Below are 26481 nucleotides of genomic sequence, written 5' to 3'. Positions count from 1 at the left end.
GCTGGAGCCTCTGGCTAAGCCTGTCAGCCCTTGTAGAATGACAGGAATCCGAAGGCTGAGAAAATGAGGTTGGCGGTCCCATGAAGAAAATCCCAGAGATTAAATCCAAAAAACCCAACACAATATTAATAGCTGTTCCTTATTGTGTACCTCCTGCAAGCCAGGCCCACACTCAGGCCCTTGCCCCCACTCCCTTTTAATCCTCACCACAATCTTATGAGGCAGCTTTCATGATCCCCGTTTTACAGTTGTTGAGGCTCAGAGAGACGAAGCCAGTGACCTAAGGCCACGCAGCAGAATAAATCGTGGAGCCTGAGGCAACTCCGTAACTGTCACCTCAGCCATAAGTGCCTTCCCAGTCTCTCCTCCCAACAAAGGGTGGCATCAGAGCAATTAGCACCATGGTGAGATAGGATTCTGAAATATAAACTGAAGGGCTTTCGCTCACAAAATGTCCTTGTCCCCTTGGTCATTCCTCCGTGGGCTTTGTCTTGTTCACAGTAGTATGCCCAGTGATTAAAAGAGTGCCTGGCACATACTCTGTACTCAATAAACATTTGTCGAATGAATGAATTCAGTTAGTGAGGGCATTCCGGTGGTTAGTGCCTCAGGGAAGAGATGACGTGATAACACCGACAACAAAGGGATCCTCGTCTGGCCTTTAAAGTGTCAAAACCCTAGGCCCAGGCAGAAGACCAAAGAGCTAGGAAAGCACGTGATATATAAGGAAACAGTTCATCCCTGATACTAGAACACACATCTCCTGGCCCTGCCCCTCTGGGAATGACGGGAAGGGGAAGGAGAATCAGAGGGGAAGCAAAAACCAAAAACAAAGCTCTCTGCTTTGTAAAGGCACTTGAAAAACAGAAAGTACTGTAGACATTATAGTAATTACACAGGGGAACCTCAATCCGGCTTCCCCCATCCCATCCCTCCACTGACAATTCTTTCATCAGTCTCCAAATCCATGGACACTTTTCCTTTTTTTGTAAATTACACATATTTTTTTCCATTCTAAAAATGATGCATGCTCATGATAGAAAATACATAAAAGTTGGCCGGGCGCGGTGGCTCACGCCTGTAATCCCAGCACTTTGGGAGGCCGAGGCGGGCGGATCACCTGAGGTCAGGAGATCGAGACCATCTGGCTAACACGGTGAAACCCTGTCTCTACTAAAAATACAAAAAATAAAAAATTAGCCAGTTGTGGTGGTGGGCACCTGTAGTCCCAGCTATTCAGGAGGCTGAGGCAGGAGAATGGCGTCAACCTGGGAGGCGGAGCTTGCAGTGAGCCGAGATCGCACCACTGCACTCCAGCCTGGGCGACAGAGCGAGACTCCATCTAAAAAAAAAAAAAGAAAAGAAAATACACAAAAGTCGAAGGAAAACAGGAAGAATCTCCTTCAGGTCCATCACTTAATAATAACTAAGATTTTTATGTATTCCCTCCAAACACTTTTAAAAGTTGTGGTGATTTGGGGCCAGGCGTGGTGGCTCATACGTGTAATTCCAGCACTTTGGGAGGCCAAGGCAGGCGGATCACCTGAGGTCAGGATTTCAAGACCAGCCTGGCCAACATGGTGAAACCCCCATCTCCGCTAAAAAAAAAATAAAATAAATACAAAAATTAGCCAGGTGGGGTGGCAGGTGTGCCTGTGGTCCCAGGCGCACCTGTGGTCCCGGCTACTTTGGAGGCTGAGGCAGGAGAATCACTTGAACCCAGGAGGCGGAGAGTTTCAGTGAGCCAAGGTAGCACCACTGCACTCCAGCCTGGGCAACAGAGCAAGACTCCATCTCAAAATAACATAACATAACATAACATAACAATAGTTGTGGTGATTTGGTAATATAAAAGCATATATAATTATTTTGAATATCTCTCATTATAATACATTGTCATTGGGAAAAAAATAGAACAGAAAGAAAACATATATATTAAACAGAATCCCCCAATCTCAGACACAATCCAGGTTCCTCCTTCCACCTCCTACTGTTTTCTGGGACTTGTGGTTTTGGTATGAATGTTTTTTTAAGGACATATATGGGGAAGGGAGGAGAGGAAGCAACATTTCGTCTTGTCCAAAACAGGATTTATGACTTAGAAACGCAACAACTGCCCATTTTTCTGGTTGCAACGTATCTTCAGTTTCTGAACCAGGAGCAGAGAGTGAGGGGAAAATGAGATATTTACACCTTGCACTTTCTTATCAAGTGCAACAGGGGGTTTAATTCCACTTCTCAACCCACCTCCATCACTTCCTAATCTGTGGGAAGTCTTGATTCTGGCCATGGGTTGATTTTCAATGCTGGTTTTCAGTCTTTCTTAGAGAGTTTTTGTCTTTTTCTGGGTCTTCACAGGTATGTTAGTGGGTGTATCACTAACTGCTTGCTAGGATCCACTTTACGTATTGACAAATTATAATTTTGTATATTTATGGGGTATAAAGTGATGTTATGTGCAGAGTGTGGAATGAGAAACCCACTGTAAAAGTTCATCCTTATCCTATTTGACTTCTCATGGCATGTCTCCCCAGCGACCACTTCCTCCTGCCCAAAATGCTCACCTCCCTTGATTTCTGTGACACCACGGTCACTGCACTGTCCCTTTGCCTTCTGATCTGTCCTTTTCTGTTCATTTTGCTGGTTCCTCTTCCTCGGCCATCTTTCCCTAGGGTTCATTCTCGCTCTCTCTTCCATCCCCTCCATGACTTACACAAGGTTAATTCTCCCTCCCTGATCCATCCCTGCAGCCTCAGGACCACATACTCAGTGGCTTGCTGCACACCTCCCCCTGCTCATCCCTCAAGAATCTGAGATTCCACGTGTCCACAGCCTTCTCATCACCTTTCCCGGAATTCGTTCTTCTTGCTGGACTGATGATCTCTCATCCTCTTCCATTCACCCACAAGGGTTGGCTCAGTGTCATCTTTAGCTGTCTCTCCCCTTTACCCCACATACCACTGAGTCCAGCTTAACTTGCTTGGTTTTGGTGGTGGGGGTTGGGGGTTGGTACATTTTCATTGTGAAATAATTTCAGGGCCAGACATGGTGGCTCACACCTGTAATCCAGGTACTTTGGGAGGTCAAGGCAGGAGGGTGGCTCCAGGCCAGGACCTTGAGACCAGTCTCGGTAACACAGCAAGATGTTCTAATATTTCCCTTTTATTTCTTCTGGCAGCGTAAGACCAGCATCTTCTGTTGTTTCTCTCAGCTCTCTTCTTTGAGATTTGACCGTTTTTTCTGTGTGAATACTCATTCCTTTATGATTTGTTATTGCATAGTTAGCGGACTTTTCCACGATTTCTGTACATCAGTCTTCAATGAGAAATATTTATTTGTTTGTTTATTTATTTATTTTAGTGTAAACATAACTTTGCAAAAAATTTTATTCGTACATCTTTTTTTTATTTTTATTTTTGCGATGGAGTTTAGCTCTTTGGCCCAGGCTGGAGTTAAATGGCATGATCTCGGCTCACTGCAACCTCCACCTCCCAGGTTGAAGCCATTCTCCTGCCTCGGCCTCCCCAGTAACTAGGATTACAGGCACCCGCCCCCATGCCCGGCTAATTTTTGTATTTTTAATAGAGATGGGGTTTTGCCATGTTGGCCAGGCTGGTTTCGAACTCCTGATCTCAGGTGGTCCACTCACCTCAGCCTCCCAAAGTGCTAGGATTACAGGCGTGAGCCACTGCACCCAATCCATACATAATTTTTTAAAACTTGATATTTTACTCTTCAGTGATGAGGGCTGATTCTGGCTGATTCCAAGTATTTTTGTGTCAGATTCACCTTACCTAAAACTTCACACTTGAAAAGGACAACTTGGAGTAGGGGGGGAATTGTCATATTCAGCAGAAAACAAAATCTCAACAGATTCCCCCTTTGGATTACCCAGCACTTCAAATGTTGGGGTTCACTCTTCAAGCACCGTCTCTACTGCATGCACAGCTTTGTGTGGTGCAATCATTTTGCGTGGGAAAGTCTTTCCACTGTCACACCCTTATTCTGCAGCATCTGCCACCAGCAAAGTGAGGTTGAAAAGCATGAGCACATTTTTTCCAAAGTTCTGTAAAGTGTCACGCATGGGGGGAAAACGCCAGGTAATCACATAGAATGTCAGAATTGTACTCAGGTTCAGTTTCTTTGCCATCACTCTGCTATCATTGCTTGTTTTGAGTCTACTATTTAAACACAGGAATATGGGATATGACGGGCTGGAGGTGCAAACTGCACCAAAGTTAGCTTGAACAGGGAGAACCAAAGTGAATGTACTCTGTAAACAAGCAAATACATTTTGCAGAGTTTACATATACCAGGGCAAAATGTCTACCTGGGAATTCTCCAAATAAACTTCCACTTTGAACCTAACATTTATGAAAAGATAAGTGGTACGAATTTGCTCATTTGAACTGTACATATGTATGTGTCTATGTATGTGTGTTTATGTATATATGTATATGTATACTGAATATATAATTATATCTAAAAGCAATGAGAGCAATTGCTCACACGTTTTAAGGGAGGACTGTTTTATCACTGAATTGTTGGCACATGGTGATAATAAAAAGCACCTCAATTTTAGTCTGTTTTACTACTTTTAAATTCTTAAAAACACCACTCACTGCCTGCACCCAGATCAGATAATTCCTACCCTTGGTATGTCACTGATTCAGTGCTTCATATCAGGAAGCAGGTGATTGTCAGTTTGTCCCAATATAGGCTGTGTTAACTTTGATCACTTGATGAAGGTGGAGTCCCCTGTAAAGTTACATGTTTCCCTTTGTCACTAATAAGTAACATGAGGAGATACTCTAAGACCACCCTAATATCCTGTTCCTCATCAGGCTTTCACCCGGGAGTTCTACCACCCTCTGATGATTTTCCAGCTCTCATTTCTATATTTAGTCGTTGGCATTCTACTGTAAGAAAAAGCATTCCCTTCTCCCTACTTTATTTCCTTATTTATGTCAGTATGGATACAGAGATTCATATTTTTTCAATGGGTGATAGTCTGTTACTATCATTATTTTGGTTTTCAAATTATCCCTGATTTGGCCAGTGGGAGCGTTTTCAGGTTGGTTCCTATGTCCTTCTGACATGTTCCCATCTGATAATGATTTTGTTCTGTGTCTCCACCCAAATCTCACCTTGAATTGTAATTCCTGTAATCTCCACGTGTCAAGGGCAGGACAAGGTGGAGGTAATTGGATCATGGGGGCGGTTTCCCCCATGCTGTTCTCGTGATAGTGAGTCTCATGAGATCTGATGGTTTTATGAATCTAGCATTTCCCCTGCTTGCACTTACTCTGTCCTGCCCCTCCGTGAAGCAGGCGCCTGCTTCTCCTTTGCCTTCCGCCATGATTGTAAGTTTCCTGAAGCCTCCCCAGCCATGCAGAGCTGTGAGTCAATTAAACTTCTTTCTTTTATAAATTAGTCAGTCTCGGGTATTTCTTCATAGCAGTGTGAGAACGGACTAATACACTATCATTCTTTTGAGCACTTCCCTACTTTCTGATGTGTACCACTATGTATTATTAAAAACCCATGTGAGTATATGTACCAATAAGTATATGAGTACCAGGAAATGATCTAGGGGACCCCAGAGGGAACATTTGGGGCCCCCATTAGGGCCCACGTGTGGGGTCTTGCCAACAACATTGGAACAGGAGAGAGCAAATCTGAGATCTACCTTTAGCTTTGTCTGCAACTCCCCACCAGAGTGAGTGTGCTGCCACTGTTCTGTCCAGTATAAATACTCTGTCATATAATAATCTATTATTAGTGGTACTTGATAATAGTGCCATAGACACAAACTGGGGGATGCAGTAGGTGTTATCTGGCTCACAGCAGTACTCCCAGAACTAATTCACCGTGTTGGTAGTCTCCACGCCCTCAGCCAGCACCTTCTGGGAAACCACTCCTGCTGGGGCTGCCATAACAAAATGCCATAAGCTGGATGGATTAAACAACAGAAATTCATTTTCTCACAGTTCTGGAGGCTGGAAGTCCAGGATCGAGGCGCCTACATGGTCCAGTTCTGGTGAGGCCTCTCTCCTCAGCTTGCAGAGGGGGCTTTTCATGGTGTCTCCACATGGCTTTTTCTCTGTGTGCATCGAGAGGGAGAGAGGGAGAGAGAACGCTCAGGGGGTGTCTCTTCCTCCTCTTATAAGGACCCCAGTCCTATCGGATTAGGACCCCACCCTTATGACCTCATTTAACCTTAATTACCTCCTTTAAAGGCCCTGTCTCCAAATCCAGTCACACTGGGGGTTAGTGCTTTAACATATGAAGTCTGGGGAGACACAATTCAGTCCGTAGCAACTCCCTTCGCTCTGGCTACATGACCGTTTCTTTCTAGCTGCATTGATTGGCTGAGGTGCAAGCACCTGACCTAGGCTTGGCCAATCACAGCACCTCACTTTCCTCAGCTATTGTGATTGGGTCAGCCAAGGTCACATGACCCAAATGGGCTTTCCAAGGGATTTTATTTTTCAGTTTGAAGCAGAGATCTCAATTTATTTTTTATTTATTTTATTTTATTTTATTTTATTTTATTTTGAGACGCAGCCTCACACTGTCACCCAGGCTGGCGTGCAGTGGGGCACGATCTCAGCTCACTGCAACCTCTGCCTCCCGGGTTCAAGTGATTCTCCTGCCTCAGCCTCCTGAGTAGCTGGGACTACAGGCGCCCGCCACCACGCCTGGCTAATTTTTTTGTATTTTTAGTAGAGACGGGGTTTCACTATGTTGGCCAGGCTGGTCTCCAATGCCTGACCTCTGATCCACCCGCCTTGGCCTCCGAAAGGTGTGGGATTACAGGCGTGAGCCACCGCACCCAGCCATAGTTCTTTTTAAATAAAAGGCTAGATAGTAAATATTTTCAGCTTTGGGAGAGAAGGAGTATATGGTCTCTGTGACAACTATCAATCCTGTGTTAAACTCTGCCCTTGCAGGTAAGAGCTCTATGAAGTGATTCGTAGATTTCATAGATGCTCATTTTTATTAGCATGTGGTTGCAGCGTCTTTAACACAGCCTTCAAGGTTTCTCTGTCCTCAGCAGCTGACGGAGTAAAGAAAGAGAAACCTCTACTCACATACCATTGGCCAGAACTAGTCACATGGCTCCACCTGGCTACAAGGGGCCTGGGAAATGCAGTTTACTTGTGGGCCCAGGAAGAAGAAATGGGTCTGATGTACATCCAGCCATCCTCTGCCAACGACTCCACCACAGACCATCATGAGGACTGAGGGAAAGAATACTGTAAAGACTGAGGACAGCGTCTGGTCCACATAAGCATGCAATAAATGTTAGCTACGATTATTACTGAAGCTTCAAGGGGAAAGAGAAAGCACTCTTTTCCTTTCTGGTGGTAGAGCCATATCGATGTCATCTTGGAGCAGCCTGCAGCTATGGCTGCAACTGTAAGGAGAAGGTCAGTGTAGGGAAGAGATGCTGACACACAGAAAGAGACCAGTGAGATAGTCCTGACTGCACAGGAGTGTTTGTTGCAATCAAGCCTGTCCTTCTGCAGCCTTGGTCAGTCTGCTCTTAACAACAACAGTAACAGTACCCGACATCTATTAAACTGTGTTATGTGCCAGATGCTTCATTAAGCTCTTCACAGATAATATTTTTCTAATTCAAACCGCAACCCATGACAGGGGGAGGAGTCATTAAATCATTTTAAGGAGTTGATACCAGCATTTAACAAAAATTTTTAAATTTTATTTTTAATTGAAAAATAATTGTATATATTTATAAGGTACGATGTGATGTGTGGTTTTGTTCTGTGGAGTTTTTTTGGAGACAGAATCTCGCTCTGTCCCCCAGGCTGGAGTGCAATGGTGTGATCTCAGCTCACTGCAACCTCCACCTCACAGGTTCGAGTGATTCTCCTGCCTCAGCCTCCCAAGTAGCTGGGATTACAGGCATGTACCACCACGCCCAGCTAATTTTTGTATTTTTAGTAGAGATGGGGTTTCATCATGTTGGCCAGGCTGGTCTTGAACTCCTAATCTCAAGGGGTCTGCCCACCTCAGTGCTGGGATTACAGGTGTGAGCCACTGTGCTTGGCCACAATGTGATATTTTGATATATGTTTACATTTAATCGTTTACAACGATTAAATAAAGCGAATTAACAAATCCATCACCTCATCTACTTATCATATTTTTGTGGTGAAAACATTGAGTGCCAGCATTTTTAAGAATAAACAGAATAGACTGCACTAGACTAGACTAAACTAGAACATAAATTATCAGAGTATATCACATATAGTAGTAAGGGCAAATATTGTGTGTGTGTGTGTGTGTGTGTGTGTATATATATATAATTTTTTTTTTTTTTAGAGACAGAGTCTTGTTCTGTCACCCAGGCTGGAGGCCACAGTATCTTGAACTCCTGGGTTCAAGCAAGTCTCCTGCCTCAGCCTCTTGAGTAGCTGGCTAGCTAGGACTGTAGGTGCACACCACCACACCTGGCTAATTTTTTTTCATTTTTTGTAGAGACGGGATCTCACTATGTTGCCCTGGCTGGTCTCAAACTCCTGGCCTCAACTGATCCTCCCAAAACCTCCCAAAGCACTGGGATTGCAGGCATTAGCCACTGCAACCGGCCTATTTTATGAGCGTTTGTCTTCGATTTATGTGTGTGCTGGGTGATGATATAAAGTATGTTTCTCACTGTGGGCTGCAGTCACTGCACTAATTCATTGCACGAATCCAGGCTTCACCTAGTGAAGGAGGTATTACTATGAGCCCATCCTATAGATAGGGAAGGTGAAGCCCTGAGAGGTGACCTCACTTGCTGTGGGCTGCACAGTTAGAAGGGGCAACAGTCAGCACTTGCACCCCCACAGTCTGGCTCCTGAATCTCCCTCTAAGGTCTACCCTAACACCCTTCCAATAAATCAGTAACTTCTCTTTCAGCTTAAGCATCTTTAAGTTGGATTTCTGTGCTGTGCAAACCCAAGAGTCCTGACCAATAGAAGGAGGGAGGAACAGCATTGACAGGACTGACAAAGGTCCGCTGCTTGACCAAACTCTAGTCAGGCTTTTAAACCTTCTCCTAGGTCCACCCATATGCCCACCCTGGCCTGTCTTCAGCAAGAATCCTGTTAGGTCAGTTTAGCCAGAATTCCCCTTATCTCTGATGTTTCCTCTTAGTAATTTTCCATGCACTGACCCTCACCCTGCTTCTGGGCTATAAATTCCCACTTGCCCATTCCATATTCAGCATTGAGCCCAATCTCACTCCTCCACTACAAAATCCTATTGCAGTGGTCCCTATACCTATAGTGACGGTCCTGAGTAAAGTCTGTCTTACTGTGCTTTAGCAACATGGTGCCTCCATCACAGGTGGCTAACAGAGGAGAGTCAAGCATCTCAAACCTATAACCCAGGATGCAGGGGGAGTGAGGAAGCCCGATGTTCGACCTCAGCTGAGGCCTCAGCCATTCCCAGGGCTGAACAGCAGGCTCCATACAGAGCAGGAAGCCAGGAGCTGCTCAGAGGGCAGGCAGCTGTGAGGCCTCCTCTGGGAAGCCACTCTTTGATCTCCCTGGCAGCAGAGGGGTCCCACTTCCTGCAGCATAGAATGCCTGCTCTGGAAGGGACCTCAGAGTTCGTGGACCCAACCCCATTGGACAGATGGGGGCAATGCTGCCCTGAAAGGTGCAGGCTTTGGTCAAGGCTGCACAGGGAGCCAGTGGACAAGTCGGGACCAGCATCCCGGCCGCCGTGCTGGTCCTGGACCTCCCTGTTCCTCCTGCTTCCTCTCGCTCAACGGGAAGGCAGCGGGGAGGGCCTGCTCCTTCCGATCTCTCTGATGCGGAGGGTCCATTTCCTGCCAAAGCTGGATGAGTTCAAAGGCCCCTGGATGGTCGGGGGATCTGGACAGTACAAGATGGGGCGGGGGGGTCTTTAAATCACAAAGACTACTTTCTCCTTTGAGATTTTTTTAAGTGGAAAGAAGCCAATTTCCTAGCATTCCTTCTTCTGATGTAGCCCCTTGGCAAAAATGGTGACACGGCGTGGGCGGGGAGGGAAGGAAACTTAAGGCATTTGAGCTCCTACTGTATGCTGGGCTCTGTGCCATGTGAATATAACAATCTTTCATGGCAGGTGTTAGTTTACTCATTTCAAAGTTGAGGAAATGGAGATGGAGGGAGGTGAAGTAACTTGTGTAGGGTCACACAGCTAGGATTGGAGCCCAAGTTTCTCTGACTGAGGAGCAGTATTTGACTTTAGGCCACATCAGTACCCTAGGGGTTGTATTCTGGGTAATCCGAGTTCCACTGCCCCATTCATTCTTTCAACAAACACTTGGTGAATGTCTGGTAGGCAGCAAGTGCTTCAAGTATAGGAATAATCATAAAAATAGATGAGATTTATTGAGTACTTCCTATGTGTCAGGCCCCATTCATCCTAAGTGTTTACATGCAGAAACTCATTTAATTCCTGCAACAGTCATGTAAGGTGGAAACTATTAAATATCCCCATCTTAAGAGTGAAAGTGAGGCACACAGAGTTGAGAGGAGGCATCCCAGTTCCATATTTAAGAAGTGATGGAGCTGGAAGTCAAACTCTTGTGTGCCAGAGTTCACTCTCTGGACCACGGCACTGCACTACCCTGCCAGAGCTCCAGAGGCACAAAGTCTCGGGGGAAGACAGACATGACTCCAGGTAACTATAAGAAAGTGTAAAAAGGGGCTGGGCTCGGTGGCTCATGCCTGTAATCCCAACACTTTGGGAGGCCGAGGCAGGCTGATAATTTCAGGTCAGGAGTTCAAGACCAGCCTGGCCAACATGGTGAAACCCCATCTCTACTAAAAATACAAAAATTAGCTGGGCGTGGTGGCATGGACATGTAATCCTAGCTACTCAGGAGGCTGAGGCAGGAGGATTGCTTGAACCCGGGAGGCGGAGGTTGCAGTGAGCCGAGATTGCACCACTGCACTCCAGCCTGGGCGACAGAGCGAGACTCTGTTTCAAAAACAAAAAAAGTGGGAGAAGGGATGGCTGAGGGAAATGCAGGGCATTGCAGGCATGCAGAGAAAAGGCAGGCTAAAGCCAGAATGGGTGGTCAGGAAAGGCCTCTGAGAGCATGTGACAATGCAATCAATACCTAAAGAGCGAATCGTAGTTGGTCAGGCAGAAAGGAAATAGACTATCTCAGGCAGAAGGAGCAATCAGGGGAACTAAAGGATTTTGGTCCGGCTAGGGCTTAGAGTGAGAATGGGAGTACGGAATGGGGAGATCTGAAGCTGAGGAGGATGGAAAGGAGCAGAGAGCCTGAAGAGTACTGAATGCCACGTTAAGAAGTTTGATTTTTATCCTATGGGCAACTGAGTCTCAGTGCGTGACCCTGGACAAGCCACATAACCTCACTGCATTTCAGTTTTCTTCTTAGTAAATTGGGACTAAGAGAACCTATTTTGCATACTTGTAGTTATTCAATGGAAGAAATGAGATGATGCATTTGTAGTAAGAACCTTACAAATGTTAGTCTCCAGCCTCCACCTCTCCACCACTGAAATGAAGAACACAGAGATGCAGTTGAAGAAGCAGACAAGTGTCACAGGAGTGGTGCCGTGTGCCTATCAGGAGGCTTCAAGCAAGGAACAGAAACCCCAAACCCCAACTAAATACAGCTTAAGCCATAAGGAGGTCATTTTCTCACATAATAACAAGAGTATATAAGTTCTGGGATTTGGAAATTCGGTGGCTTAATGATGTCTTCAAGTGGTGTCAGCTTCCTTCCCACACTGTCAATGCCTTGCCTCATGCTAACTAGATGAATGCAGCAGTGTCAGCCACCATCCACAGACATGACAATGTCCAGTGAAAAATGCATTTCCAGCCGGGCGCGGTGGCTCACGCCTGTAATCCCAGCACTTTGGGAGGCTGAGGCAGGCAGATTACTTGTCAGGAGTTTGAGACCAGCCTTGCCCACATGGTGAAGTCTCATCTCTTGCTAAAAAATGCAAACAAAATTAGCCTGGCATGGTGGCGTGAGCCTGTAGTTACTTGGGTGGCTGAGGCAGGAGAATCGCTTGAACCCAGGAGGTGGAGGTTGCAGTGAACTGAGATCACACCACTGCACTCCAGCCTGGGTAACAGAGTGAGACTCTGTCTCAGAAAAAAAAAAAAAAAAAAAAATACATTTCCACTTATGCATCTTTAAAGGAAGAAAACCTTTCCTGTAGACCTCTTCATCAGACTTCCCCGTAGGTCCCATTGAGCAGTATTGGCTTGCATGCCTTTTGCCAAACCAACGTCTGGCAAGGGGAATATAATCATTATGATTGGCTTAGACCAATCATGACTCATGCCCCAATACTGAGGAGTGCCCTGCCCTCTGGGTGCTTGGCCTCAAGGGAAAAGGACCCAAGCAAAACAGGCCTTTCCAGCCAGGAAGAAGGAGGGATGGATTTACATAGGTCATCAACATCATCTGTGACTCCAAGAACCAAGTCCAGGCTCTGGGCAATAACAGTAATTTCAGTTCCCACCTACTAATGGGCTTAGGCTCTAGCAACCTTCTATAGCCCCTGAGGTCAGGACAGGATGAGAAAACATCCTGAGCCTTAGAAGCTGCCTTAGTAGGGCTGAGGGAGCTGAGGTGTGTCCCCTGTACCCCCTTGGTCCAGCTCAGTGCCTCCGGAGGAATCCATCATTCACTCATTCAGTCCACAAATATTAATTGGACATCTATTTTGTAGTGAGGACACAATGATAATCAAAACCCAGCATGGACCCTGCCCTTACTGACCTCACTCTCTAGTTGGGTAGACAACAAAATAACTACACAGGCTTGTGTAAAATGACAACTGTGGCAGTTGTGGACTGACAGGTAAGTGGTGCTATGGGAGGAAATATCAGGGGACTTGACCCCAGCAGGGAGATCGGGGACTGTGGATTCCACAGGTATCTTTTGGAGCCCAGGGTCAGCCACTTACTGGCTGTGCAACTTTGCAATGATAATTTGTTTGACATCTCCGTGCCTTGGTCTTCATTGGGAAATAGGTAAAGCAGGAGGAACTGCCTCTTAGGATTAGTAGAAAAAACAAATGAGATGATGTGGCCATCGTGCGATAACTGCAGTTCTAAGAAACCTCATGCAATCAACAATCCAGTAGGATAGCACAATGGTTGTGGCTCTGGCTCAAGCTAGACTGTATGTGTGTGAGGCCCAGCTCTGCTTCCTTCTAACTGTTTCACACTGAGCAATCGTCTCATCTCTCTATGCCTTGGTTTCCCTATCTGTAAAGTGGAGCCAATAACAAAGAGCATTGCATGAAAATCAAATAGAACATTATGCAAATCTCTTAGTACGAAGCCATCACACAGTAAGTTCAATAAGCGTTAGTGAAGGTTATTATTATTGTTGTGGTTCTTTTGAAATTAATCATAAAAACGAATGTGAAAATGTGGTTGGGTTAGAGATTTTCAGTCTAGCAACTGCAAAGTCATTTTTCTTGTTGACACCTTAACGATAACAGCGTTTGCCCTGGCAATATGTGTATGGTTATGAAAGTTTTATATCTGTGAGCATCCCTGAGCTTTGATTACATCTAGATTTTCTTTCAGAGTGCTGGCCTTCCTATTTCTAGCACCACCAGCACCATCAGTAACACACCTTAAGAAGCGGCCATTGTTTGGATAAACAAAGCAAAACCCAGCCAGCAGCCTCACGGCAGCCCAGCCGCAGCTTCCAGGCTGCTTCCAGCTTGCGCTGCTGTATAACCAATCACAAGCCGCAGGATGCAAATCATGTTCCCCAATTGATCCATCAAGGTATGCACAGATCAGGTTATGAAAACTGGCACTGTGGGAGGAATGTCTGCACGTGCGAACACTTAGCACTGGGCCCGACACATGTGAAGTGTTCCGTGAACATCAGCTATTGTTATTAGTATTATGTATCCCACAGATGGTGGGAGCATCAGACTCTTACAAGCTGGAGAGAGCCATGACTGGTTTTGCTTTTCCTTTCCTTGGTAAAATGACTGTAGCCTCTTTAGGTTATCATGTTATTACTACACCTGCTTCATAGGGTGGGTATGAGGATTCCGTGAGTTGGTGCATGGATATATTTAGAATGGTTCCTGTACAGCATAAGCACTCAGTAACAACAATAATAGCTAATACTTACTGAGAACTTTTCAGGTTTACCTTCCAGATTTAATCCGCGCCACCCACCAATGAGGTAGGTATTAACACCATTCCCAGTTTACAGGTGAGGAAACTGAGACATTGGAATGTTAAATAACATGCTTAAAGCTACACAGTAAACACAAACATCAGCTGCTACGGTTATAGGTTTTTTTCAAAATACAGCATTAATCTGAAGAGTCAGTAGAAGCACGGCTATATGTTAAAAAACAAACAAAAAAACCCAGCTTTTGCATAGAAGAATGCTTCAAGACGTAAATAGTGCTTATCTCTAAATGGTATGCACGTGGGTAGGGATCCCCCCTTTTTTCATCTATCTGTGTCTTCAAAGTTTTCCATTAGCAACATGTATTACTTTTTTATAGGTGAAAAATAATAATTTTTAAATGTGGCCGGGCGCGGTGGCTCACACTTGTAATCCCAGCACTTTGGGAGGCCGAGGCAGGCGGATCACGAGGTCAGGAGATCGAGACCACGGTGAAACCCCGTCTCTACTAAAAATACAAAAAAATTAGCCGGGCGTGGTGGCGGGCGCCTGTAGTCCCAGCTACTCGGAGAGGCTGAGGCAGGAGAATGGCGTGAACCCGGGAGGCGGAGCTTGCAGTGAGCCGAGATTGCGCCACTGCACTCCAGCCTGGTTGACAGAGCGAGACTCCGTCTCAAAAAAAAAAAAAAAAAAATTTTTAATATATGTGGCAAAAGCCTAGATGGACAGAGAGCAGAGGGAGGGACGCGGGTTACTAGACAATTGTAATCACTAACGGGGAAGAAGGTGGGGTCCGAACCAGCTGTTGACTGGGGGCTGAGGGGAGGAGAGTGTGGATGCAGATGATTTTAAGAAGGCCAAATAGGGTCGGGAGTGGTGGTTCATGCCTGTAATCCCAGTGCTTTGGGAGGCCAAGGCAGGCAGATCACAAGGTCAGGAGTTCGAGACCAGCCTGGCCAACATGGTGAAACTCCATCTACACTAAAAATACAAAAAACTCGCCGGGTGTGGTCGTGGGCACCTGTGATCCCAGCTACTCGGGAGGCTGAGGCAGGAGGATCACTTGAACCCGGGAGGTGGAGGTTACAGTGAGCTGAGATCATGCCACTGCACTCCACTCCAGCCTGGGCAACAAAGCAAGACTCCGAGACTCCATCTCAAAAAAAAAAAAAAAAAGGAAGGCAGAATAGAAATGACTTTTTGACTGATTGGACATAAGTGAAGGAGCTGCCTGGGATCCATTCATTCATTCCACAGATGGCTAATAAGGTCTTTCTAGAATTCTAGGCACTGTTCCAGGAGCCAGGGCTGCATAAGACAGATAAATCCCAGAGCTCATGGAGCTTCCATTTAAAACTGGGAAAAGATGTCAGTGCGTGTTGGGTCAGATGTTAAGGGTTGTGGAGAAAAGGAGAGAGGAGCTAGAGAGTCCGGGGTGGGGTGGAGAGCAGTCAGGGAACCCCACCCCCACCCCCAACCTTCCCGACCTCTACATCACCCTTAGAAACATTTGAACAGAGGCGGAAGGAAATGTGAGAAGAAGCCCTACAGATACTTGGAAGAAAACCACCCCTTGCAGAGGAAACGGCAATCGCAAAGGCTTTGCAGCAAGAGCATCTTCAGGGAAGAGCAAGGAAGGCTGGGGCGGCTGCAGAGAGGGAGGGACCGAACAGGCAGTCGGAGATGAAGTTCGTTAGCCATAGCCAGGACTTAGACTCTTATTCTGAGGGATGTGGGAAATGGCAGAGGTTTCCAGTAGAGGAATGACAGGCTTGACCTGCATTTTAAAATGGTCACTGAGGCTGCTGTGTGGGAAATAGACAAGGCAAAGTTGGAAGCAGGGAGGTCTGTTAGGGGGTCTTTGCAATAATCTTGGAGAGAGATGGTGATGGCTTTCCAGAGTGGCAGAGTCACACTGAGGAGTGATTGGATTCTGAATCTTTGAATAGAGCTGACGGCATTTCCTGACTTCTTGGACTGTGGTGCAGAAGAGGAGTCAAGGGTGAGTCCCAAATTTGTGGCCCATGCAACTGGAGGAATGCAGTAAACATTTCCTAAGAAGGGAAAGACTGCCTGAGAACCAGATCTGTGGAAGGCAAACCAGAGTTTGGTTGTTGGATATGTTGAGTTTGAGATACCTTTTAGATGTCTGTGTGGAGAGGTCAGCTAGACAAGTGGATGGACTGGAAAGAAGTTCAGAGGAAAAGTCAGGACTGGGGACAAAAATTTAGGAGGCCTCAAAGTATAGATGATATTGAAAGCCAGAGTACCAGATAGGAAGGTCTAGGAGTGAGTATAGCAAGGGAAGGATGACTCCCGGGTTTCCGGCTCGGGCAACTGGAAGGATAATTTTCCTTCTTCAGAGATGGAGGGCACAGGAGCAGGAGCAGGTGTGGAGGGGAAGACGATGTGCCTACTTGTGGACACACAGAGTTGGGGTCCTGGAGGACATCACAGAGGGGAAGGGAGTAGCCTGGCTCTAGTCGGATGTAGAGGTCATGAGCTCAGAAGAGAGGGCTGGGCAAAAGCCAGAGCCAGGGGGCAAATGAGGTCCCAACAAATTTATGTAAAAGAAATGCAAATCTCCATAAACCTGAGCCCTTTTCACAATTCCGAGTCAGGGCAAACAGGTGTCAATGCAGGTGTTCTAGGGATTAACGGGAATTTGAACTCACAGGTAAATTTCAACCTTTTCTGAGGAAACACGCTCAGAAAAGAACTGAGTGGAAAAAACAAAAGACCCCTTCCCTCTCCATTTCTGAGCACCATCTGGCTTCTCTAGGGCACCTCAGTGAGGGACTCTTGAGAGACTGGAAAGGGATCCAATGGGATAGAAACAGGAATTGTAGAGCCAGGAGTAGGACTGGTGGCCTCTATAATCTGTTGCTACATAGCAAATACCCCCAGCTTGGCAGTACAAAGCAACATTTTTATTAGGCTCATGGATTTGGCAGTCAGGAATTTGGACAGAGCACTGTAGGAGTGGTTTATCTCTGCCTCTTGATGTCTAAGGCATTAACTGAGAAGGCTCCAGTGGCTGGGGACTGGAGTCATCTGGGGGTTCCTTCACTCACATGTCTGGCTCCTGGCCTTGGATGGCTGAAGGCTGGGCTTAGCTGGGAATGTCTCCTTCATGGCCTATATATGGCTTGGGCTTCTCATAGCATGGCAGTTGGGTTCTGAGCAGGAACATCTAAAGAGTCAGTGTCGAGAGAGAGCCAGGTGGAAGATGCCCAAAGGCCTAGCCTCAGAAGTCACACAGTGTCACTTCCACCATACTCTATTGGTCAAAGCTGACACAAGCCCACTCAATTCAAGGGGATGGGGCATCGACCTCACTTCTTAACAGGAGGAGCTTCAAAGGATTAGTAGCCAATTTTCTTAGTAACAGTTTTATTGAGATATAATTCACGTACCATACAATTCACTCATTTAAAGTATATAGTTCAATGATTTTTAGTATATTTACAGAATTGTGCCATCCATCACCACAACCAATTTTAGAACATTCTTATCACCCCAAAAAAGAAACCTTGTACCCTATAGCTATCACTGTCCCCAATATTCTCATCCCTTCCCTCAGCCCCTGGCAACCAGTAATCTACTTTATATCTTCAGGGATTTGCCGTGTCTGGACATTTCATATAAATGAAACCACATAGTATGTGGTTTTTGTGATTGGCTTATTTCACTTAGCATAATGGGTGTCTTGTTTTGTTTTGTTTTTTGTTTTTGAGACAAAGAGTCTCAGTCTATGGCCCAGGCTGGAGTGCAGTGGCACAACCCAGGCTCACTGCAACCTCTGCCTCCCAGGTTCAAGCAGTTCTCATGTCACAGCCTCCCAAGTAGCTGGGATTACAGGCATGCACCACCATGCCCAGCTAATATTTGTATTTTTAGTAGCAATGGGATTTCACCACGTTGGCCAGGCTGGTCTTAAACTCCTGACCTCAGGTGATCTACCCACCTCAGCCTCCCAAAATGCTGGGACTACAGGCGTGAGCCACTGCGCCCAGCCTCGCTTAGCATAACGTTTTCAAGGTCCATCCATATTGTAGCAGGAATCAACACTTCATTACTTTTTATGGCCAAATGATATTTCATTATATGAATACACCACATTTTGTTTATCCATTCATCAGCTGATGGAGATTGGAATTGTTTCTCTTTTTAGGCTATTATGAATAATGCTGCTATGAATATTCATGTGAAAGTTTTGTGGCCAATTTTTAAAAACCATCACTGACTCACAGGCAGGAGCTCCAGGGCTGGTGGACCCCAGACAAGATTTTTACATGTCTTAGCTCTGTGCCCTTCAGAAAAATCATTCAGCATTTCTGAGCTCATCTGCAAAATGGGATAACAAAATATTCCTGGACAGGTGAGGATTAATGAGCTCAAGGCTGTGAAGTGATTTTTTAAATCCTAAACTGAAAAGCTTTGTAAGAGATCTACATGTTGCCATCCCAACAGTACTCCCTTTCTTGGTAAAAGAACCCTGATTTTGGTCAGGTATCTGCCTCCTGGGGGCTTGACACCCACCCTCCCACCACGGTAGACAAATCGCAAACAGTCTAAACCAATCACAATAATCCATTGTCTTTGCCTATTTATGGTTTTGGAATGACCTAGTGATGCATTACTGGTCAATGAGACAGAGGGGGGTCTGCTGGGGAACACTGCAGTAAATGGGTATCTTAGACCTAAAAAACATGCAAAAGAAAAAACCATCCCTTTTTAGCAAGACATCTTCAGGTCTGCTTGTGAAACTGCATAGTAATCAGCTTGCTGAGTGTGATAAAATCTGAAGATTGACAGCAAGTTGATGTCAGCACTGAGCTAACCCTGGAGAAGTCTTGCCTCTGGATGACTTATGTGAGGTAATAAAGGTTTTTATTCTTTAAGTCACTTGTTGTTGGGTTTCCTATAACTTGCAATGGAAAACATCCATACTTAAACACATCTCAGTATCTGTCTGTCTGTCCATCTACCCCATCTACTTTCAGAGAGGATTAGTCCTACCTTACAATAAAAGACACAGGGAGAAATCAATACAAGGGTAAACAAGCAACGATGGGAATTCATGCTTCTGGCATCATGGCATACCAAATACCCTGAATGACCCTTCTGATTAAAAGAGCTGTAGTTATTTTAAATATATATATTTTTTAAATAAATCAGTTACATGAATCAGCTTACATTTAAGTAAAAGGAGAGCAACAATACAAAAAGTATAAGTAAGTAAAATATATAATATGTCAGAAGGTAATAATGCATAAAGAAAATTAATTTCAGGAAGAAGGATGAGGAGTAGCAGGTGGAATAAGTGTGTTACCATTTCAAAGGGGTGGCTAAGGTAGGCCTCATTGGAATGGTGACATTTGAGAAAGGACTTAAAGATGATGAGGGCAATAGTTATATAAATGTCTGAGAGAGAAGAATAATAAAGTAGAGGAAACAGCCAGTGTGAAGAGTCTATAGTGTGAATGTGTCTGGGATGTACAGGGAACAAAAAAGCCAGTATGACTAGAATTAAATGAGTGAAGGGAAGAGTAGAAGATCAGTTCATAGTTGTAATGGATATGGAAATCTAGATGGGCAGTAGTTGTCTTCTGGCTCTTGTGGTTTCTGTGGAGAAGTCCACTGTCAGTCTTATTGTAGATTCCTTGAATATATATCTTTTTCTCTCTGGCCTCTTTTAAGATTTTTCTCTTTGGTTTTCAGAAGTTTGACTATTGTGTGCCTGAATGTGGTTTTCTTTGTATTCATTCTGTCTAGAGTTCATAATTCTTAATGCATCTTATGAGTTGATATCTTTCTTCAGTTTTGGAAATTCTCAACCATCATCTCTTCAAATATTGTATCTGCCCTATTTTCTCTTTCCTTTCACTTTGAGATTCCAATTATACATAATTTAGACATGTCCATGTGTTTCATGTGTCTCTTACATTGTTGTCTCTTAAAGATGTCTTACAATTATAGGTCTCTTCCAATTATACATAATGTAGACATGTCCACTGTGTTTCATGTGTCTCTTACATTGTTATCTCTTTTAAATCTCTTTCAATTATAGATCCTTCCAATTATGTAAGAGACACATAAAACACAGAGGATACATTTAAATTATGTATCTCTTATACATAACAGTGTAAGAGACACAATGTTATTCGTATTTTTGCATCCTTTACACTCTCCTTACTTAGGTCTGGAAATTTTCTCTTGGTCTATTTCCAGTTCACTAATTCTCTCTTCAGTTGTGTCTGATCTGTTGCCAAACCCATCTATTGAGATTTTTTATTTCAATTGCTATACTTTTTAGTTCTAGAGTTCATTTTTAATAATTTCTATAGTTTCCAATTCTCTGCTGAAATTTCCCATCTTTCCATTTAATTTGTTTATCACTGTTACTTTAAAGTCTGATAGTGCCAATATCTGGACTCCTATGGGTCTCTTTCTATGATTTTTTTTCTCTTGATGTTTTGCTAAATTCATGTCTCTTTGCATGTTCAGTAACTTTTGATTAAATTTTAACATCGTGTATGAAAAATGTAGAGATAATTTGAAACTCTGGATCATGTTCTTTTTCTCAAGAGAAGATACACTTTTACTTGTGACAGGTAGTAGAGACAGATCACCTTAATGCAGTCAGGGACTAAGCTGATCCAAAGCTGGTCTTTAGTCTCTCTTTTTTTTTTTTTTTTTTTCCTGAGATGGAGTTTCACTCTTTTTGCCCAGGCTGGAGTGTAGTGACGTGATCTCGGCTCACTGCAGCCTCCACCTCCCAGGTATAAGTGATCCTCCCGCCTCAACCTCTCAAGTAGCTGGAACTACAGATGCATGCCACGACATCCAGCTAATTTTTGTATTTTTAGTAGAGACAGGGTTTCACCATGTTGGCTAGGCTGATCTTGAACTCCTGACCTCAGATGATTCACCCGCCTTGGCCTCCCAAAGTGCTGCGATTACAGGCGTGAGCCACCATGCCCAGCCTGGTCTTCAGTCTTTATGATGGCTATAATTCACCCAAAATTACAAACTGTGAAAACCGCTGTGAAGGAGGAAAATGGTAATAGAACAGAGAGTAATTTGGGATGGGAGAGAGAAGTATATGCAGCTTTAGCTAAGTGTATTAGTCCATTTTCATGCTGCTGATAAAGACATACCTGAGACTGGGCAATTTACAAAAGAAAGAGGTTTATCGGACTTACAGTTCCACATGGGTGGGGAGGCCTTACAATCATGGCAGAAGGTAAAAGGCACATCTCACAGGGCAGCAGACAAGAGAAGAGAGCTTGTGCAGGGAAACTCCTGTGTTTTTTTGTTTTTTGTTTTTTTGAGACAGAGTCTTGCTCTATCACCAGGCTGGAGTGCAGTGGTTCAATCTTGGCTCACTGTAAGCTCTGCTTCCTGGGTTCAAGTGATTCTCCTGCCTCAGCTTCCTGAGTAGCTGGGACTACAGGCACACGCCACAACACTCAGCTAATTTTTGTATTTTTAGTCGAGACAGGGTTTCACCATGTTGTCCAGGATGGTCTCGATCTCCTGACCTCGTGATCCACCCACCTTGGCCTCCCAAAGTGCTAGGATTACAGGTGTGAGCCACCGCGCCCAGCTGGGAAACTCCTGTTTTTAAAACCATCAGATCTCATGAGACTTATTCACTATCAAGAGAACAGCACAGAAAAGACCTGCCCCCATGATTCAATTACCTCCCACCAGGTCCCTCTCACAACACTCGGGAATGAGATTTGGGTGGGGACACAGCCAAACCACATCACTAGGGTACTCAAAGAAGGCCTCTATGAGAGGTAACACTTGACTGCCAAACTGAATGATGAGAAGGAAACAGCCATGTGAAGAAGTAGGTTCTTCCAGACAGATTACACGCAAATGCAAGTGCCCTGAGGCTGAAAAGAGCTTGGCAGCTTTGTGCAATAGAAAGAAGGCAGGATGACACTACAAGGTAGATAAGAGCTAGCTATTAGAAGTCCTGGCAAAGAGTGTGGATTTCAGGCACAGTAAGAAATTACTGGAAAATTTTACACAAGCAGTGGCATGATGGGATTCATGTTTTTAAAAGATCACTCTGGCTGTGAATGTGGAGAAATATTCATAGCAAACAAAACTTGAAGCAAGGAGGTCAGTGATGTGACTATTTGCAGTAATGTAGATGAGAGATGGTGGCAGCCTGGACTAGGGTGCACTGCAAATGAAGAGAAATAGATGGATTTGAGATCTATTTTGGAAGTGGGATTTACAAGGCTTGTTTCTAGGTTAGAAATAGGGTTGGTGGCCGGGCGCAGTGGCTCAAGCCTGTAATCCCAGCACTTTGTGAGGCCGAGGCAGGTGGATCACGAGGTCAGGAGATCAAGACCATCCTGGCTAACACGGTGAAACCCCGTCTCTACTAAAAATACAAAAAATTAGCCGGGCGTGTTGGCGGGCACCTGTAGTCTGAGCTACTCGGAGGCTAAGGCAGGAGAATGGCGTGAACCCAGGAGGCGGAGCTTGCAGTGATCCGAGATCGCGCCACTGCACTCCAGCCTGGGGGACAGAGAAAGACTCCGTCTCAAAAAAAAAAAAAAAAAAGAAATCGGGTTGGTGGGGGGCCAAAAGGACTTGAGCAATTTGACGGATGGAGGTGGGGAAGTATGGGGAAGGTGTAGTTTTGGAGATAAAGGTCAAGCATTCTATTCTGATGCCATTTCCATGGTATACAAACAGCATTAATTTGGCGTCTTTTGGTTGCAAGTGTCAAACTGGCTTAAGCAAACATGAGAAATTGTTGGCTAGTACTCTTGGGAAATACAGGCTCATGGACAGCTCATGAGCCTATACTGGGCACTATAACTGTCCTCAGAACACACATACTACCTCACTCTTTCTTTCTGTCTCCTTGTCCACCTCTTCCTCCTCAACCTGCTTCTCCTTTTTCCCTCTACCTTCTTTGCTGGGATGATTTAATCCTGGAGTGGGTGCAGCCACACCCCACCCATGGAGGAAACTGTCCACAGTAGGAAGAAAGGCAGCCTTCCCACAGCCTATCCACTGCACCCTACTGCCCCATCGTTCATGCTGGGTGAGATTATCCATCTGTTTAACCCTCTAGGAACAGACCAGACACACCTTAAAGTTAAGGACCAGTTGTCGCTTCCTCTGAAACACCAGCTTAGTGAAATGAAAAATGAATTGTCTTTGGAATGAGCCAGTACCTGGCTCTGACATTTAGTAGTTGCTTGGCCTTGGACAACTCACTTAACCTCTCTGAGACTTACTTTCCTCATGTAAAAACTAGTGATTACAAATATATACTTGGGCAAGCTGTGAGGGTTAAATAAGATCTTGATGAGAAATGCCTGGTGTAGTTTGGGCACTCTATGTTTTGGTAGCTATGGATATACAAAGATGGCAGCAACCCTGTGGGTATAATCTTGGCGATGTGGGCGTGGATGAGTGAGGCTGGACTGGTTCCTGGCAGCAGGGAGGAAAAGCCAGTTTGGGACAGGGGTACCTAAAACTCACTGTGCAGTTTCCTTGGGCAGGCCCACCCCAAACCTGGCCTCAGCCCAAGCCTGCCTGGTGGGGGCCCTTCCCAGGATCCCCACCCACAGTCAGGACAGGTCCTGGCCCGTACCTCACTCCTCTGCCTGCAGCTGGGGTTTGCTTAAGCCTCTTACATTCCGGAGGGATTGATAAGATTCCGGAAGCCACACCCACCACCCACTGCCAACCCCAGGGTTAGGAGAGAAACACTGGGTCTTGCCCTCCACGCCACGGGCTGATGGTCGGCACCCCGCCCCCCAGCGCCACCCTTCACATACACACATGGCCCTGTATCTTCTTCACAGAACAGCACAACTGTAAGGAACTCCAAGGAGGCCTGCCACCCTCTTTCTGCTGACACTTGCCCTGTCAATCTGATGGGCCACACCCTTCCACATTCCCTACAGAGCACCAACCAGTTTCATTCCTTTCCTCCTCATGAAACCCACAAATTAAAAGAACTTGCCCAGAATTCGTGGCATGAGGAGAACCATGGCTATAGGGTGACCTAACGGTGGCTGAATGTACCCACATCCGCTGGGTTGCTTCACCCAGATTGTAGCTCCAAAGACTCTGGGTTCCTGGGACCCCATGTTGGAAACCACTGTTGGACAGATGGGGAAACTGAGGACCAGAGAGCAAAAGGAACTCGCCCAAGTCACAGTTGGGCCTGACTGGGCAGTGGGAGAACCCAGGCCTGCAATGCTGCAAGCCAGACAGACTCCTGAGGCCTCTGCCCTCAGGACAAATCGGCCGCAGATGGCGCCTCCACACGCACAGAGGCACCTTCTGGTGGGTGCATGACATAATCCAGCATGACTGTGGGGGGGTGGGTTTGAAGGAACTGGGGGCAAACAGATGGTTCTGCCCTGACTCCCTGACTCCTCAGTGTGGCCTAGGACAAGTGGCTTAACCTCTCTGAGCTTCTGTGTCCACATCTTAAAGTGGAGATCAATCACAAGGTAACTGAGGGTTAGAGGAAGTAACGCTTGTAAAGAGTTTAGCAGGAGGCCCAGCATAAGGTAAGCAATCTACAAACAGCTGTTATTGCCATCATTATTAATAAAAACAATGGAATAAAAGTCTATAATCCTGCCTTAGCCACGGCACCAGATTGGAGATTGCGGGAAACTCAGGACAGGCCCCCAAACCCCCCACTGCAGAATTCTGTGATCTTACAACCCCTTCCCCACCCACCTTTCCTTCCCCACAAAGCCCACAGCCTCCGGGGCCTGGGCCCAGCTCTCACCTTCTCCTGCTCCACTGCCCTCTCCCGCTGCTGGCTCTGATGATTCATCCACCCCCCAGGCCATAGTCATGCCCATCAGAAACCCATTTTTCCAGTTTCCCCTTCTGAGCCAGGGGCCTCTTCGGCCATGCCTTGTTCCCAGTGTAAGGGAGGAGTAGGGGGCCTGAGCTGGCAAAAGAGTATCTAGGGGGAGTTGGGGTAGCAAGGAGGAAGATGGGAAAGGAAGTAAAGACAGAAACAATTGCCTACCTTGACTTGAATTCGTCTAGAGCAGCTCTGATCCCCGGGCAGGGATGGACCCAGGTTTTTCAGGTGTGAGAGGTGGGGAGAGGTCAGGCTAGAGCGTGATTTGCCACTGCTGAAAGGATCCTGGAAGTCCCTCCAGCACCTCAAACTCAGCAGAATTCAAGTAGAACTTACCCCATGTCAAAACTGCCCCTACTCCTTGGCTGTCCACACAGTCCCTCAGGTAGGAAACCTGGGCATGCCCCATCTCACCCCTCCCCTGGCCAGCACATCTCACCCATGGCCATGCGCTGGCCTTTTCTGCCTGGGAACACCACATCGTCCTGTTGGGCCCTGCTGCCCATGCTACCTGGTTAGGTATTCACGAGTCCTCCCCTTCCTCGCTGGGCTCCTCCCCTGCAATCTCCCTCCATACTACCCAGTGAATCTTTCTTAGACACAGAATTAATCAAACATGTGGGCAGGCTTGAGACAGCAGGAGCCAACTTGTCTCTGTTCCACCGATGAATGAATGGCAGGCAGAGGCTGGGGAGTGGGCTGGGCAGGCCCACTGTGGGCTCACACTCACTGAGCACCAACCGTACACTTTACCTTCATCATACCCAGTGAAGGTGGGTACCACTGGACCCATTTCACAGATGGGGAAATTGAGGGTAGGGAGGCCATGAATGTCACACCCAACCCCCAGCCAGGAGATGACAGAGTTGGATTTTGAACTCCAGTCTGACTTCAGAGCCTGATTCTCTTCAATGTTTAGAGGTATCTCTAGAGACTAAGGGGAAATAATTTGTGTCTGGGGCCCTTAAGGGTCAGTGAATCAAGTGGCTTCCTGAGAAAGGAAGGAAGTCTCTGGCGGGGGGTGGGGGGTGGTGTGTGTGTGTGTGTGTGTGTGTGTGTGTGTGTCCAGCTCCTGGGCAGACCTGTGCACCCAGCCTGAAAGTGAATGTTGCTGCCACCGCTGCCCTCCACTGACCAGAGGCAGAACTGTTCCAATCTCCCGGGAATCCGACTTCACAGGGGACTACATTGCCCAACTCCACGGACCCTGAGAAACCAGATGGGTTAAGGTTAAATCCCTAATATACAAAGAGTTCTTCAAAAGCAATAAGAAACAAACAAATGCAATCCAACAAAAAAAATAGACAAAGGACATAAACAGGCCATTTCACAAAAGAAAACATCCAAATAGCCAATAAGCAGATGATCAGTTTCACTAATAACCAAATAAATGATAACAAAAACAATAATGACAAGTTCACCTGTTAGATTACAAATTGGCAAT

At 45.8% G+C, this 26481-nt stretch overlaps 1 protein-coding gene across 1 annotated transcript in view; it reads right to left on the bottom strand.

Moving 5' to 3' along the window:
* The window catches only part of ZNF362 (zinc finger protein 362), a 61634-nt gene extending 55544 nt beyond the window's left edge, over positions 1-6090 (bottom strand). The window contains exon 1 of the mRNA XM_030823357.1: positions 5989-6090. Coding sequence (XP_030679217.1) covers positions 5989-6080 — 92 coding nt within the window. The 5' untranslated portion in view covers positions 6081-6090. The remainder of the gene's footprint in view (positions 1-5988) is intronic.
* Positions 6091-26481: the final 20391 nt, after the last annotated feature.

This window comes from Nomascus leucogenys, chromosome 12, assembly GCF_006542625.1.
Source record: "Nomascus leucogenys isolate Asia chromosome 12, Asia_NLE_v1, whole genome shotgun sequence".
Taxonomy (NCBI): domain Eukaryota; kingdom Metazoa; phylum Chordata; class Mammalia; order Primates; family Hylobatidae; genus Nomascus; species Nomascus leucogenys.
Note: the sequence above shows the minus strand (reverse complement) of the source record. Positions and strands in the feature narration are given on the sequence as shown.